The sequence below is a fragment of the Gobio gobio genome (genome assembly GCF_949357685.1).
Source record: "Gobio gobio genome assembly, chromosome: 4".
Lineage (NCBI taxonomy): Eukaryota > Metazoa > Chordata > Actinopteri > Cypriniformes > Gobionidae > Gobio > Gobio gobio.
This window is the reverse complement of record NC_137100.1, coordinates 12,875,094-12,893,360: the sequence shown is the minus strand read 5'-3', so window position 1 is coordinate 12,893,360 and position 18,267 is coordinate 12,875,094. Positions and strand designations below refer to the sequence as shown.

Here is an 18,267-nt window from a genome sequence, read left to right as displayed (position 1 = left end):
ATATATAAACGGTTTAATGTTTTTTAATGGCAAACCTGAATTAATAGTTTTGAAAAACTGATAGAAAGTTTAAAAGAACAGCATTTATTTGAAATAGATTTTTTTTGTAACATTGTAACAATTCAATACGTCCTTACTGAATAAAAGTATTAATTTCTCAAAAATCTTACTGACTCCAAACTTATGAACGGGTGTTTTTTTTTTTTTTGGTGACTTTTTTTGTAAAAAGAACTGAAACGTTAAATTAAATTATTAATATGTATTGTCAAAAATATATATTTTTGTGCTGAGGGCAATGAAAATGCTGGCAGGAAAAGTAAAAATCTAAGATGATTTGATTTTAAGTTCAAATATCCACACTGTTTTATTTTTAACAATGTTTTATTGTACTGTTGCCTACGTTTTAAAGCCTACGTTTTAAAGTGATTGATACTTTTTTCTGCTGAAAAAAACTAAAAGCGCATTATACGCATATATTATCTTCTTTAATGTTAATTACCACCATAAATTAGGTAACTCATACTTTTTTTTTTATTAAATGAGACGTACTGTAATGTTTCACTGTAGAAACTTAGGATGTAAATGTAAAAGTACTACAATAAAAAAAACTTAAAAAATTAGCAATGTATTTTACAGTGTTGGAGTACCGTGTAGATGGAGAATATGATAATCATACAGTACCAATTACCAAACTGATACCTTCATTGTATCATGGTGCCTCCACAGTAATTTTCTCAAGAGCATTTCCGTCCTGTAATAGAGGTTTGTTTGGGGAGCTGCTCTGGCTCATTGGAGCGCAAATGGTGTCATTGCCGTGACCTGCCTATGCCCTCGATGGCCACTAGCTCCTCTTTTCACATCCCCTGCGGACTCAACACATCTGCACATTAGCATAATTGTCGGTTGCCATAGCAACCCCCAGCACAACACTTAAAGGGTCCGAGCCCCTCACTCTCATCAGTGGACATGAGCTAACAGAATGTGATTGCATCCACCCTCACCCTCAGGGCCCTGCAATAACACTGTAAAGAGACCTGAGTGCAGCTTCAGTCCTGCACTTTACACAAAGACTCAAGCAGTGGAGCTTCTTCACAGCTGAACACACACGATATGTTTTCACACACTGTTGTGGTGTTCTTTTGTCCTGCTGGCACACAGTTACCAGCCCCTGAGAGATCTGTTTGTGCAGCGGGACACTGTCAGCGGAAGTTTTCTATACATTAATGTTCCGTTTATTACAACATGCACCAAAAGGACCACAAAAGTAAACTTTTTAAAGAGGACCTATTATGCTTTTTTTTGTAATGTTGCTTTTTGAGCATGAAAAAGGTCTGCAAAGTTAAAAAGCATCACTCCAAAGGGAGTTATTCTCTGTATCAGTAAGCAATGTTTCTGAACTCCTCGTAGTCTTTTTCTTCTGGGAACGTACATGTCAGGCTTGAGTTGCGTTAGGAGTGTGTTGAATCTCATAGTTATGGTAAGGGGTGTGACATTTCCACGCTCAAAGTGGTTGACCAATCACAACACACTGGTCCAGCCGAACAATCAGAACACATTGAGCTTTTCGGAAGGAGGGGCTTCATAGACAGGAACTAACAGGGTGCGTTTCCCGTTCAACGATGTAACTCACTGCTTATCTACCGTAGTACGATGCATCGTTGAAGAAATCAACTAGCTACTGACGACTGTTTCCCGAAACCGTATTGTCGCAAATTTGTCGTTCAACCACGTTGGTTAATGATGTCACACAGATGGTGGAGTATTATCTTCTTTTAATGAATTGCTATTAACTATGAACATGGCATCTGAGGACTAATTCGGTTGTTTTGCTTTATTTCCAGATTCAATCATAGGCTCATTCTTACATACTAGAGCACGTCTGCACATGCGCACACTCTTTAAAAACAGTGCTTTAAATCTCTTGACAAACTAAAAGATGTAAATGACATTTGTATGTATTCTAAATAAAAGATATAGATTGTACTGAATGTCAGCTTGCTTATTTTGCTCAAGATAAGGATTTATTAAGTCCACGTGTTATGCAAACAAGAAACTATGCTTCTAACCTCAGATCGAGAGCTGTCGTTCCAACCACGCAACCTTGCGATGCTGTTTGCGAACGTTCGTTGGAACTATGGTTTCGGGAAACACTGACTCGTTGAACTATGCTGATAACGACGGAACTTGCGACCATAGTTGGCTAACGACACTTTCGGGAAACGCACCCCTAAGCGTTACTGACAGACTGTCAAAAGAGGTGCTGCAACAATGAAAAATATGGGAATAATTTTTTTTTTTTTTTTTTACATTCAAGCATAACCTATTCTAGTGGACCCCAAGAATCAAATCAAGACACTGTAAAAGGGTATAATATGGCCTCATTAAAATAAAGGTTCCAAAAGGGGATTTCAAAAGCAAAGAACCATGTTTGGTTCCCCAAAGAACCTTTCAGGGAACATTTGAATAATCTTAAAAACCCTTTTCCACTATAAAGAACCTTTTGTGGAATGAAAAATGTCCATGGATGTTAAAGGTTTCCTAATGGAATCATAGATTCCAATAAAGAACCTCAAGAGTCTTAGAGTTTTAGATCTTCAATATCTGTATGTGAAGAACAGATAGAAAATTAAGTTATTCTCTGGAAATCCTCTCATGCATAGCTCTTAAACGTCATGCACGCTTGCACGTTCAAACGTGTAACAGTTCTTGACAGACTGACAGCTTAGTGAGCGAGCTGTTAACTCACTGCTTGCTTGATTCAGTGAGAAAGTCTTTAACTTTACTGCGGTTATGTCATCTGTCACTGTACATTTTCAGGCTCTTTAAATTGTGTGGATTCTGATTGGCTGTCAATGTTTTTTTTATCTTTCATCAGCTTGAAATTTTTTTTTTTCTGAAAGTGATTCCAATGATATCGTAATATGATCTATGCTATATTATAACTTTGAAATGACTCAAAACTATGGTATATTGTGATCTTTTTTTTTCATTGGCATTGGACTTTTATGCTTTCGCCAATTCTATTTTTAATAACTTTTGAGGTTGGATTTTGGTTCAGATAGAAATATTGTGTGTTGAACAGTGTTAGGGTGAACTGGTTGAAACTCTCTTCACACCCTGATCTCAATCAATAATAGAACTGGTCTAAATATTAAAATATTTACATATATCTTCTGTGGAAGTCTCAGGACCAAAAAAATGTCATCCAATCATGGTATCTTATGCTCTGAAAGCTAGCTTCTCCGAATGGCCTATCCTACTTTTAAATGTGAATTTATTTTTAAAAAAATTACAAAGAGGTGTTCACTTTTCCATTGCATTGTGATGAAAACTGGCCTACTGATGAGATTAATGCCTTTGGTCACAAATAAAGCATTATGGACATTGAATGGCAGAGGAAGAATCCAGAACCGGCTCTCTTGTCTCTGTACTCTTGGTATTAGAAATGGAAATTTGTGCAGCATTGTGCAGCATGTTCTGTCATGATCTATAAATCGCTCATGTGGGAACTATTGTAAGATACCTTTCAGAGCCAGAAAATATATGCTGTATGATAATAGAGCAGATATAATTTGGTTTCATTACGGTTATAACTTATGTTGTCATCTTGCTTTTATCACATGGTATTGCATTTGTGTTACGTACTGTATTTCAATAAATGTGAAAAGACGGATGCGACCGCTTGAGCAGACTCCTAAATGTGCTGTACTACAACAACTCTTCCTCTTCTCAACATGGCCTCACTCCCTTTGTTGCGTGTTCCCGGGGGCGGGGTTTATGCACATTTTAGGGTTTGGGATGTCACCAGACTAGTCCTTAAAAAGTGATTTCTGTCAAAGAATATCTCCCTTTACATTGAACGTTTTAACTTTGCAGAATTTGTTTAAGGGTTAAACAGCAACATTACACACAGTTAAAAAAGTGACCCCTTTAATGAATATGATTACTGCAAAGTAAAATATACAATGCAAAAAAAAACTATTTTCCCCTGCAGTGCAGATATATCCATAACGGCTCATTTCAGTGAGTGAAATGATAACTCGGTAGTTAGTTACCCACACTGAAAAAACAGGAAAACACATGTTGTCCAATTTACTTCATCGTATTATTTGTGATCTACGCAACAAATTTGTGTTTCTCTTCTAAACATGATTTCATTGCTTTCGATGAATGTAATTCTCTAAAATGTGCAATCTACTAGATTCAATTATTTGGGGTGAATGTGAACCAATTAAGTACTCGAAAATTATTTTGCTGAAACTGTAGTTTCCAGCATGCTTTGCTTGGGACTTGACGACTAGAGTAAAATTGTTGAAATTAAGTGTTATTTTATGTGTTTTTGGGCAAAATGAGAAAAAGGGGGAGACTTTATATTGTTTATTAGTGTTTAATGTTTACTTATGTTGGAATTATTCGAACCATTTAAATTACACTGGGTTACCATAGTGGAGAAGAGCGGAGCGATTGCTTAGGCTGTGGACTGACTCAGCACATGTCGTTAAAGAGCATTTCACACTTAGCACATATATGATGTGCTATTGCTGGCAAATATAATGAAAGCTACTGAGTACTGCGTTATAGATCAGTCAAGTGACAACAAAAATATACAAAAATAAACATGTGTTTTGATTAAAGAGGCAGGGTCTCAAGCCCCTGTGTGCACCACTTGTTAGGGAGCCATATTAAAATCATTAGGGAGCCATATTAAAATCATTAGGGAGCCATATTAAAATTATTGTGAGACTACTCAATTCGGTTACTTAAAATTACTTAATTCCATTATGTTGAAATTATGTGAACAAATTATGTTTGTTTAACTTAATTGATTCATGTGGAACCGATGTACATGATTAAATCATGTAAATCCAACACACCATTTTTTCAGTGCACTCAGATTTTAGAATGATTGATTTAAGTCGTTTTGTGAAACCGTTCAACCAATGAACTGAAAACAGCTGGCACAAAAAAATAATTCACGCACTCTATGTAACATGACGTTGTCTATTTATTATCTACATATTATTTTGAGTTGTCTTTCACATTTTTTGTCATGAGGCAGTAGATTCAGCAGCGGGGCAACTGGGCTGCTGCAGAGTCACAGTAATATCTATAGATATTAGTTTTACTCCTCACAGTTCTGAGCCAGTGTCATGTTAAGAATTGAAACTGACTGAGATTAAATGTTTGTGGTTTTTCCAGAGGCCTTCACGGAGAAGCGCAGCCCTCAGACTGCCCACAATCTGCTCCAGGAGGAGGTAGCACGTGCCGAAGAACAGTCTGAGGTGATTTCAAAGTCCTTTGCATCCTTTATATCTCCAGAAACTCTTTCTGTGTCTTTTATGCTCAGTCCCTGCCCACACTGTATCAAAAGACAAGTAAAATGTTGACATGTTATTTTTTTTAGCAGTATTCTCAGGGATGTTGTTTATTCAGACACACTGTTGAATGAACATGCCCTGCCAACTGAACCAGAACAAAGCAGAATGAAAGCCTGACAAAAGTGCAGAAAGTCCTTACTCTACATGACACAATCCTTGTTTACACAGAACCGGTTGATCCAGCTCTGAATTTGAGGGTGATGTGAAGGTGAAAATCCACCCTAAAAATCCACTAACCTCTGCACTACTTACAAAGATGGATCTGTGATCTAATCAATGATTTAAAGCATTGACAGCCCATGTGTCATAAATAAGAGATGAGGCAAACACATCAGAGCTGATGTCACATCTCCAGCACTTTGGTTTGTCCCAGAAGTGGAAAACTAGCACTCCCAACATTTAATTAAGAACATTTCTTACAAATACAGTAGGTGTATAAGTCAACCTATTTTAGTGCAATGTCATGCAGTTGCTAGGGTGATTGCTTATTAGTCCTATACTCAAGTCTCGATAATATTCCCTTCTTCAATGTAAGAGATCAATGAGATTTTTTTTGCCCGCCAGGCAAAAATGCATTTCTGATTGCTTAAAGTAATAGTACTCCAGTTGCTTGATTTGAGCTGTCATTCATGTCTGTAGCACAGGTGTAGGACAAATTATGAAGTAATAGACTATACAAATTGTTCAATATGAATACAACAGCTGCTGTAATATCCGCCCTTATTGTCTCAGAAGCATGAAAATGGTTTCATCTGTTTGTATGGATAGAATTCAATTTTAGCCTGGCCATGTCTGTGTATCCCAGTTTTTCATTGCTTATGTTCCTTGTTAACATCCATTACTAGTGATGGGAAATCAGGCTTGTTTGCGCATATCGATTCCTTTGAACGGTTTGTTTGAACAAACCAGTAAAAAAAACCTGATTCATAATACTGATAATTAAAGGTTAGTTCAACTAAAAATGAAAACTCTGTTATGAATTACTCACCCTCATGTCTTTCCAAACCCATAAGACCTCCGTTCATCTTTGGAACACAAATTAAGATATTTTTGATGAAATCCGAGAGCTCCCTGACCCCTCCATTGACTGCAATATAATTAACACTTAACTGCGTAGGAGACTGGCACAGGCTAGAACAATATTGTTGAATAAAGTTATTTTTTGTTTGTTTTTGCGCACAAAACGTATTCTTGTCGCTTCATAACACTAAGGTTGAACCACTGTAGTCACATGGAGTATTTTAATGATGTTTTTACTATCTTTCTGGACCTTGAAAGTGTTAATTAAATAGCTGTCTATGGAGGGATCAGAATGCTCTCAGATTTCATCAAAATATCTCAGTTTGTGTTCCAGAGATGACGAAGGTCTTACGGGTTTGGAACGACATGAGGGTGAGTAATTAAAGGGTTAGTTCACCCAAAAATGAAAATGATCCCATGATTTACTCACCTCCTAGGTGTATATGACATTCTTCTTTCAGACGAATAAGATCAGAGTTCTATTAAAAATGTCCTGGCTCTTCCAAGCTTTGTAATGACTGTTTGGTCATTTTTGAAGTCCATCTGTCCATAATAAAACTGCTCCACACAGCTCCGGGGAGTTAATAAAGGCCTTCTGAAGCGAATCGATGCGTTTGTGTAAGAAAAATATCCATATTTAAAACTTCATAAAGTAAATTATCTAGCTTCCGGCCGATCGCCTTCCGTATTCAACTTACGGAAAAGGTGTAAGTTGAATACAGAAGACAATCGGCTGGAAGCTAGATAATTTACTTTATGAAGTTTTAAATTTCATTTTTGGGTGAACTAACCCTTTAATGACTGAATTTTCATTCTTGGGTAAATATCCTTTTAACAGTATTATTGTGAAATACCATTACACTTAAATGAACTGTTTTCTATTTTACTATATTTCAAAATGTAATTTAATCCTTTAATTCAGTGCCACGTGATCCTTCAAAAATCATTTTAATATGCTTATTTGTTGAAATGTTGAAAACAGTTGTGCGGCTTAATATTTTTGTGGAAACCATGATGGATTTTTTTTTTTTCAGGATTCTTTGATGAATAGAAATCTTTTGTAACAATGTAAAAGTCCCATAAATTCTGAGCCTAAATATAATTCACAAAAAGCAAGGCAAAAATGTATATATTTTTTTCTTGGTATTTTAATAAAATGCTTTCATAAGCAGATCAGCGAGTCAGTTGACTCTAAACTACTTGTTTACAAACCGTTTAAATGGATTTATTGAAAAGACTTGACTGAGAAGAACGATTTTTCCACGAATTGAACATCACTAATCATTACGTGATATGTTAGCATCACAGACTATTCAACAAAGGGCTTAAAACTGCTCAGCACAGCATGTGCCGTTGGAAAAAAATACTCTTAGATGGTCTTGTCTTGTTGTTGTCTCAGCCGCCCTGCCCTATCCTTTCGGCTGCGCCTGATTGATCTACGTGGGGTTATCCGACCTCAAGCTGTAATCAAGCACTGTGTCTTCCACCTCACACAGGCCCGATCGATAGCTCTGTGACTTTGTCATTATGCCCCTGCTGTCTGATTGATGATCTCACTCCATCGTAAGTAAGCTGTGCGGAGAGCCAGCCTTCAGCAGGACCCGTGCCAGACAAAACATCAGTCTGACACGTGTGTTTCTGAGCCGGATTAAAGCCGTGGATTCCCACAGGACTTGCATATTCTATTAGTCTGGAAAAGGGCTGACAGCAACCGTTCATAGTCTGTTCTTATATAAAACTATAACATTTTAATGATGTCTTGATTGAGGAATTATAAAGAGCTAATAAACAGCAGGAGACCCCATGAAGCACTGTTGGAGGGCTCTGCTTTATCCATTAAGACAAACAGTCCTTTAAAAAATCTTTGAATTTATAACTTTTGGATACTTGTAACTTTGTGTTCATGCAATATTAATTTTACTTTTGGTCACACTCGGAAACCCCACTGAGGTAAGGCATTATTACTATTGCTCATGCTTGAGTGATTTCAACCAACCCCCGAACCTAAGTACATGTAGTGTTTGTCGTGTTTGTTCATTTAGAAAGGTGTGCTATGACGTTTTTTATTAGGTTTTTGCCTGCCAAGCAATTAAAAGACTGAAAACAAATCCCATAGACTTGCATTGAAAAATGTATTTTGGGCCAAAAAGAGTTTAGTATTATGTATAAACTATTATTTGACTACTATTATATATTTTTGAACGTTTTTTACTTAAATATTTTCAGTTTTCTTTGCGGCATAAATTCATCAAGGTGCTTCAAACATTCCTCAGAGATTTTGGTCCATATTGACATGATGGCATCATGCAGTTACTGCAGATTTGTTGGCTGCTCATCCATGAATGCAAATCACCTGTTCCATCACATCCCAAAGGTACTCTATTGCAGGGGTAGTCAAATACAATTCCAGCTCAAGCATCCAGTCGCAAAAATGTCCTAAGTGGAAAAGGTCTGGATAGATATTGTCATTTATCGGTGCTCTAGTACAGCACGGTAAAAAACATACTTGTCCATACTATGATATGGGAGATGTTTTCATGACTATTATTAAATATATTAAATGAGACCACCACAAACTACTTCTCTATGACTGTGAAAATTGTACATTGTACAGGCTGTACTTGTCAGTTGGCTATTACTATTTGTCTTGCTGCATCAAGAAAATGTACGAAATTAGTAAAACTGGAAGCACTTAACAAATGGTTTCACTTATTATAAAAATATATTTTAGTCCCAGTGAACCGGAAATTGCAACCTATTTTACTTCAGTGTTGTGACGCATTTCCAAGTGAATCTGAATATTGAATAGAGCGCGCGGTTTTATTTTAGCTCACCTCCATTGGACGAATATTATAAGGATATTCAACCCAAGCCGCCAAACTGATGTCATCAGAGAAAGAAAGCCATTCCAGAGCTGTGTATTAACATGCACTGATTAATTGTTCACCACATAGTCTCACATAGCCAGACTTTCAGACTGATGGCAGAAGGTCTGGACTGTATCGCGGCCTTCATTGGTCAAGGACTGCTCAAGAGGATGTTTGACTGACGTGTAACGCAACCAAACACAGTTCGTTTTGTTCCGCGTCATGTTTATGGGCGTGAAAATGTAAAGCCGATGTCCCTGCAATAACAGACCGGTGTGCGTCTATAAATTATTAATTCAAGAACGTTGTGCAAGTTAACTGCAAAAATGGAGCAGTGAACTACACATACTTTTGAAAATCCAGCGTTTAGTTGGTCCTGGTAAGCGACGCGCTCATTGTCACAGCTGTAAACACAACCGCGTTCTTCTTCCACAAGGGAGTTTGGAGTAGACATGTGCCGGTAAACGGTAATACGATGTACCGCAATAATGAACATGCACAATATTGTTATCGTAGGCACTTCAAAATACCGTGAATAATTATTTATTACGAATTATTCCGATTTTTAGAATGCATTTTAAGAATACTTTACCCATCAACCGTTTAAAATGAACAACACAGAGGAATGTGCACTGATGTTACTCAATGTGCATGAGCCGAGCACATGGCGGAATGCACTGAAGTGCACATTCACTCTCTGACAGCAGAGGGCGCTGACGGAACAGCAGAAATGCAGCCGTTTCCCCGGTAACCCTGGTAAACAAAACGATGTGGTGCTCGTCATCACATAACTTAATACTTAAAGACTTAAGGCTATTCATTTTCAAACTTAAACATTTCATATTTTAATCTGGACTAAATGACATGCCCTAGATATTGTTTGAATATGTTCTGACTGTTGTTCAATCACACACTTTACAATAAGGCTCCATTATTTAACATTAGTTCATTCATTAACAAACTGACAATGAAAAATACTTCCAAAGCATGTATTAATCTTAGTTAAATGTACATTTCAGCATTTAATAACACATTATTCAAATCAAAAGTTGTAACTATTTTTTAATTGACCTGAGCTTACACTAACTAACAGTTGCTTTTTTAAACTAACATTATCAAAGAAGAATAACTTCTGTAAAAATGTAGCTATTCATTCTTTGTTAATGTTAATGCATTAACTGGTGAGACATTATTGTAAAGTGTTACCTATTGTTCTTTATGATTCTTTTGCACTTAATCGGTTTTAAATATTTGTTTACTTTATACATTTTTGTGTATTGCTTTATTGTATTTAAAGGTCCCGTTTTTCGTGTTTTTTCGAAGCTTTGATTGTGTTTACAGTGTGCAATATATCATGTGTTCATGTTTCATGTGTAAAAAAACAGTATTTTTCACACAATTTACTTATCTGTATACTGCTGTTTTCACTGTCCTCAAAACGGCCTGAGAATTTCCTCGTTCTATGAAGTCCCTCCTTCAGAAATACGTAACGAGTTCTGATTGTGCCAGCGGTTCCCGTGTTGTGATTCGACAGCAGCTTAGCGCACGTTACCCGGAAAGGTCACGCTTCTTACCATAACGGGGAGATGAACGCGCTCAAACTACAGCCCCTGAAGGCCAAACAAAGGGGATTTGACTCCGGGATGAAAATAACAGCGTCTGAACGGCGACAAACGCAACCAAACCGAACCGAACGCAACTCTTCTCCACGAGGGAGCAACAAGACCACGCCCCGTTTTTCGCGAATTCTTGTGGGCGGAGGTTAGTCGACAAACTGCTCTACTGACGTAATTAAAGCAGGATGTACAGGGATGTAGTCCAAACCGGCCGTTCGCTGTAGGCTTTGAAAGGGAACTTCTGTTAAATAAAATATCTCGCTTGGCATTGAACTTTGAGCTTTATAATTTTACAGGTATTATTTATGCTCTAACAGCAACATTACACACTAACTAAAGTTTGAAAAATGGGATCACGAAGAACAGGACCTTTAAATGTTTGGTTCTTTTGTTATAAGAAAGTTATTAAACCTGTTATAACACTTTTTTTGCAACTTATTTCAATATTGTGATAATACCATACACCGTGATAAAAGCTTCAGCAATTAATCGCAACATGAAAATTTTATACAGGCACATGCCTAGTTTGGAGTCGCTGCATTTTCTCTTTGTCTGACAATTCTCTGTAAACCCTAGAGATGTTTATGCATGAAAATTCCAGTAGATCAGCAGTTTATGAAAAACTCAAATATTGGCACCAACAACCATGCCACGTTCAAAGTCACTTAAGTCACATTTCTTCCCCATTCTGATGCTCAGTTTGAACTTCTGCAGATCGTCTTGACCATGTCGACATGTCTAAATGCATTGAGTTGCTGTCAACATGCTAACAGTCAGAACACCAGAGTAAAAGTATCGCAATGCCTTGGCAACCAGTTTTCCTTCAGAAAATATACAAATCAAAAGTATATTTATATTTTCTGAAAGGACAAGGAAATAATAATAACTTTGTATTCATGCAATAGCTTTTGGATCCGTTCACTTTATGTTTGTGGAATAGTAGCTTTGCCATTGTAGGACATCATATTGCAGAACTTTATTTATTTATTTGTTTGTTTATTTATTTATTTGAGTTACACATTGCATGTTATTGTCCCACACTGATGTGTAGTTTGCCCCGGGCAGTGTCCTAAAAGACTATTGTTCTGTCTGCGAAGACATTTAGGGGGTGGGTTTGTGCAGACGAGACTTGTCAATTATTCAAACACCCATACTGAGACAGACAGAGTGCAGACACCTGCCCCTTCCACCAGAGGCTTCAGTGGATACGAGGTCGTGTTAAATTTATCCTCTGATTATTTGTGGAGACATCATATTTGTGTGTTAAACTCTACAATGCAAAAAACAATGTCAGGTAATCAGAAAATGTGCTTTGTATTAACTCTTTCCCTGCAGTGTTTTTTTTATTTTGTTGTTGTTGTTGTTTTTTAAAGAGTTGCAAGCCACCGCCAGCATTTTTGATCATTTTCATAAAATTTTCATGGCCCCCAGAATATTTTGTTGTCTGAACATGCAACATGCAAGAACAGAGCCTTTGCTAACAAAAAAAATTCTAGCTTCATGCATTCTTTTTATCAAAACTTGTATGTGTGTGTTTTATAAAAAAGCAACATTTTGAGCAAATTGTGTTTTTGTCTGGACCAGATTCGAGTCCATCAACAGCTTCACAGTCCTATACCTTGTTCTGGGTCAACATCCCATTCGGTAACATTAAAGGGATAGTTCACCCAAAAATGAAGATTCTGTCATCATTTACTCACCCTCAAGTTGTTCCAAACCTGTATGAGTTTCTTTGTTCTGCTGAACACAAAAGAAGATATTCGGAAGAATGTTTGCAACCAAGCAGAAAGAGCAACCATTGTCTACCATAGTAGGGAAAACAATACTATGGTAGTCAATGGTTTCTCTATCTGCTTTGTTACAAACATTCTTCCAAATATCTTCTTTTGTGTTTCATTATTTTTGCAGTTTTGATTTATATGCTGTTTAATGTTGATGATCGCATTATTTTACATATGCATCTGCTTGCATATGATATCGCCCGTTTCTGCTTCTTTTTCTCCTGCTTTCATCCGGAGATTCAGTACTTTTTCAGGCAGTGTTGCCAGATTGGGTCGACGATTTCCAGCCCAAAAGCTCATCAAAATCCGCCCACTCCAAGAAAAAAAAACGGCCTAAACTTTAACTGTCAAAATAATGTAATATAATTTTCTTGCCATACCAATCAAGGTTGATAAGTACCGTTTTTATCTCCTTAAAACTTAATATTGATGAAAAAAAAATCTATTGGCAAGAAAACGGATTAAAACAGGGCAAATACATAAAAAGATTATTATTAGCAAATATGACTAAAATGTCCAGGTGGAAACTGTCAAAACGGCAATCCCTCAGAAAAACACGTGCATCATTTTCAATTGTCAACAGTAAGAAAAAGTCAATTTAAGTGCAAAAAGTGCCCAATATAAGAGATAGGAAAAAGCAATGTAATTAACAGACATTTCACACGTTAATACACACATCACTACCAAAATGTGTCATTCATTGATACTGTACAATAATAACAACAATGCACTTACCTTTGTGTTGCGCTTTGCTTTTACAAAACTACAGTACGTCCTTCGTGAAATACATAGAACAAGCACTTGGCACAGTCAAAACTGATTAATGTGTATATGACGATGGACAGGAGTCATGGTTATATTTATAAAGAGTCTTCGAGTCACTGGTGTAATCCACGTTTTAGAGTTGGATAACTCTCCCACTCTTTACTGTAGATACAACTTACTGTATATTTAGGCATGGCGATCACTTGAATATACATCTACGAGTAATCGCGCTAAAAACCTGTCAGTCTTGAATGAGCACATCTGATTGCTGATTGGCTGAAAGTGTGTGCTCATCGGCGACGTCAACATCTATGCCAGCTGACTCTTCGTGGGCCTGTGTGTGTCATGAGGACTGATTTTATGGAGTAAAAGCTCATACTTGAGTTTTGTTTATTAAGCAATTAGACTATACAATTTAGATTTTGAAAACCGCAGAACTGACCCCAAACCAGCCCAAATTTTGTCCACCCATTGTGGCCCGCACAATAAAATTAAAAACCGCCCAATCTCGCAACACTGCTTTCAGAAGATGCGTAATAACGCCCCCCTACCATATAACAGTGAAAACATGAAAGCCGGAAATTTCCGTCAATGGCGGGGAAAGAGTTAACATCTTAAACAAGCCTAAATTAGTTAGTCTGTTTTTGTTTTGTTTATGGATGAGAGATCAACTACAGTAGACCAAGATCAACATGAGGGGTTCTTGAAAAAAATTCAATAAGTAAATAAACCAAACTTCAAGCTGAAATATTCAATTCTTTCTATTTAGTGCAACTTATAGTAATTATCAATTCAAAGGCTGCAAAAATAAAAGCTTGAAAATGTTTAAAGCTTTAGGTTTTGAATGTTGGAAAGTGAAGAATTTAAGACACAAAGGTCTAAATATTAGTTTTGCCACTTGTTGTGCAAAATAAATAATTATCTAACATTCATTTTAATTTTAGAGTACAATTATAATTGACAACAGTATTATATTTCTGTCTCTATTTTTTATCCTTTAGAGCAGGGGTCTCCAAACTCAGTCCTGGAGGGCCACTGTCCTGCAGAGTTTAGCTCCAACCCCAAATAAACACACCTGAACCAGCTAATCAGTGTCTTACGAGGCCCTAATTAGACACTGATTAGCTGGTTCAGGTGTGTTTAATTGGGGTTGGAGCTAAACTCTGCAGGACAGCGGCCCTCCAGGACCGTGTTTGGAGACCCCTGCTTTAGAGTATCATAACAATAATTATGATTTGTATTATTATATGCAATTTGATTGGGTTATTGAAACACAGAGAGGTTGGTTGTGCAGCCATGTATATGAACAATTTTAAAATAAAAACAAATCAGAATAAAACACTTTAAAAACATAAAAAACGTGATCTGTTTACTTGTCTTGTGACCATTAACCAACATGTGAATGTGCTGTTGAATTATTGTACTATATTTAAGTAAATATTTACTTAAAATCTCAGGGGGGTACATGAAGTAAATATTTTACATCTGAGGGGTTTAGCCCAAAAAAATTGAGAACCCCAAAGCTAGACCATCTTAAACCTGCTAAGACCAGCAATCTACCGTAGGCTGGTTTAAGCCATTTATTTCTTTCTAGCAGTGTTTATTTAAATATTTCTTGAAACGATAGAATCCATCAGACTGCTTGATTATGCCACCAAAAGTCATGTTAAGGTTCATTAGGTGTAAAAATAACTTGTTTTATGCAACTGGGTTTTGACATTTGTCTTGGAACATGATGAGTCAGAAAAACAACTGCGTCACACTTGTTATGAATCCGGCTTGACTTCCCGTCCTCTAATACCTGTTTATTTGTCATTTGACCTTCACAGGAGTTGCTGGAGAGGTTCATGGAGGGACACGTGCCCCTGGAGGAATTCCTTGATTCTTTTCAAAGCCACAGGAAGACGTACCATATCCGCCGCGCTCAAGCCGAGAAGCTCCAGGAGCTCAACAGACCCGGCAGGAAACCGAAGAAACAGGAGGAGGAGCAGAAGAGGGAGGAGGAGCACAAGGATTCCCGGCCCAACGGCATCAGCGCCCACGGCCCTCCTCGTGTCTTCCAGCTCAGATACGGTCTGACCCCGGCCATCCTGCTGCCTCTTTCCTCTTCCTCCGCTTCGGTCCTACCTCATCTGGACTCGCGCTCATGCCAGCCGCAGGTCTCAAGGCTCGGCGCCCCTCATTCCTGCCCCGGGCAGCCCGTTGGCCTGAGAGTAATAGGACAGTTACCCGGCTGGCCGGTGAGACCGGTCCGATTGCAGCAGCTGTACAGGCCCAGTCCCCATCAGCCCGAGCCTCCGTGTCGATAACGCTCAGCACCGTAAGCTTGGCGTGGAAGCAAATTACGCAAAGACCACGTGAAGCCTTCATCGAGTCAATATATAATACTGATGCTGCCATGAAATCAAACATTCATGTACCCAAAAAGGGAGGAGCGCAGAAAGCCATAAAGTATTTGTTAATGTTGCTTGTCATTGTTGCCTGTTCGTTTAACTTCGTTATGTTTTGTATTTGTGTGGGATTAGTCGGGACATTGCAGGAGTTTAGCTGCTGTTTGTATGAGGGAAGTGCCCTGTTTCACGAGACACTGCTTTTTGACTGGAAGGTCTTTTGGACCGCTGAGGGACTTGTGATATGGCACCTTTTTGTAATGTTAATGGGTGTTCAATAAAGTCTAATCATGATGTTTATTTTAAACCAATATCTTGGTTGTTTCGTATTTTATTTTCTGTTTCCTTGGTCTCGACTACACTGTAAAAATCTCTTTTTAGGGGCCATTCACAGAACGTGTTTTTGCATTCCATCGCGTTACTTTACCATTGTTTTTCTATGTAATCATAAGCTAGACGGATTTGATTGTTTTTGACGGATTTGACGGTGTTTGACCATTGCGCTCTGAGTTCTAAAAACGCGGCACTCAAGTTAGAACAAGTTAAACTTTTAAAGAATGTGTCTCTAGACCAAAAACGTGTTCTGTGTGAATGGCCCCTTAATCCATGTGTTTGTCATTCTTGAAACAACAATTACCTGAGATTCAAAAATAAAATAGTTACTTGAGGATGAATATAAATCATATAATCTGCAGCGCTCAGTGAATTTGTGCTAAAGTGATTGACAGCTTCAGTGATTTATAAAGGGAGCTCTTTGTTTGCTATCTGTATATAACCCATGCTAAGTATACATGCTGCAAAGTTTTGGGAATGACTAACATTTAAATGCGGGATTGAATCCAAAGTTGTGTTGATTGACATAGTGATAACCATAGCAATGGACGGTGGTCAAAATAGAAAGAATTCTGATGTCAAAATACTGTACACTCTAAAAAAAAAAAAGGTTCTATATGGCACCAAAAATGGTTCTTGGCTCGTAATCATAGGGGAACCTTTTTTAGTGCTATATAGTACCAATTTTGGTGCTTCAGTGGTTCTTCAGCGGTTCTTCAGATATTCTTCACCGGTTCTTTGACTAAAGAAGAACCGCTGAAGAACCACTGAAGCACCAAAATTGGTGCTATATAGCACTAAAAAAGGTTCCCCTATGATTACGAGCCAATTTTGGTGCCATATAGAACCTTTTTTTTTTTTGAGTGAGATGTGTGCATTCAGTGTAAATGCAGACTAATAGACCTGTCACTTGTTATATTACGTGTAATGTGTTTCTTTGTTATTCATTGACTTTGACTAATATTTTTAAAACATTAAAATAGTTCCAATATTTTTGCTATGGTATTGACATTGACGTAGCATTAACTTCTTGAGCATTTTGAGCTACAGTAGCTCGTCTGTTCGATTGGACCACACGGGCCAGCCTTCGCTCCCCACGTGTATCAATGAGCCTTAGCCGCCCATGACCCTGTCACCAGTTCACCACTGTTCCTTCCTTGGACCACTTCTGATAGATACTGACCACTGCAGACCAGGAACACACCCACAAGGAGCTGCAGTTTTGGAGATGCTCTGACCCAGTCGTCTAGCCATCAAAATTTGGCCCTTGTCAAACTCGCTCAAATCCTTACGCTTGCCCATTTTTCCTGCTTTTAACACATCAACTTTGAGGACAAAATGTTCACTTGCTGCCTAATAAATCCCACCCACTAACCGATGCTGAGATGAAGAGATAATCAGTGTTATTCACTTCACCTGTCAGTGGTCATAATGTTATCCCTGATCGGTGTATATACAGTTGTGCTCGAAATTATTCATACCCTTGGTAAATACGACCAAAGAAGGCTGTGAAAATAAATCTGCGTTGTTAATCCTTTTGATATTTTATTTTTAACATTTAGAAAAATCTAATCTTTCATTAGAGGAGAACATTTTTAAATGGGGGGAAAATCTCATTATGAAATAAATGTTTTTCTCTAATACACATTGCTCACAATTAATCATACCCTTTTATTGAATACTTTTTGCAACCTCCTTTTGCCAAGATAACAGCTCTGAGTCTTCTTCTATAATGCCTGATGAGTTTGGAGATCAGAGGCCATTCCTCCAAACAGAATCTCTCCAGATCCTTCAGATTCCCAGATCCATGTTGGTGCTTCTTCTCTTCGGTTCACCCCACACATTTTCTATAGGGTTCAGGGGACTGGGATGGCCATGGGAGACGCTTCATTTTGTGCTCAGTGACCAATTTTTGTGTTGGTTTTGATCATTGTCCAACCATGGCCCATTATAAGATTTCTAGCAGAGGCCGTCAGGTTTTAATTTTTTTATCTTTTGCTGTTTGATAGAATCCGTGATGCCATGTGTCTGAACAAGATGTCCGGGATCTGGCAGAACATTAGGCTCACAACATTGAAGATACAGCAGTATATTTCACTGTACACATGGGGAACATT

At 37.7% G+C, this 18,267-nt stretch overlaps 1 protein-coding gene across 1 annotated transcript in view; it reads left to right on the top strand.

The window, feature by feature from the left end:
* Positions 1–16,127, top strand: part of vps37d (VPS37D subunit of ESCRT-I) — a 49,619-nt gene extending 33,492 nt beyond the window's left edge. The window contains exons 3-4 of the mRNA XM_079816073.1: positions 5,200–5,282; positions 15,257–16,127. Coding sequence (XP_079672199.1) covers positions 5,200–5,282; positions 15,257–15,736 — 563 coding nt within the window. The 3' untranslated portion in view covers positions 15,737–16,127. The remainder of the gene's footprint in view (positions 1–5,199; positions 5,283–15,256) is intronic.
* The last annotated feature ends 2,140 nt before the right edge of the window (positions 16,128–18,267 follow it).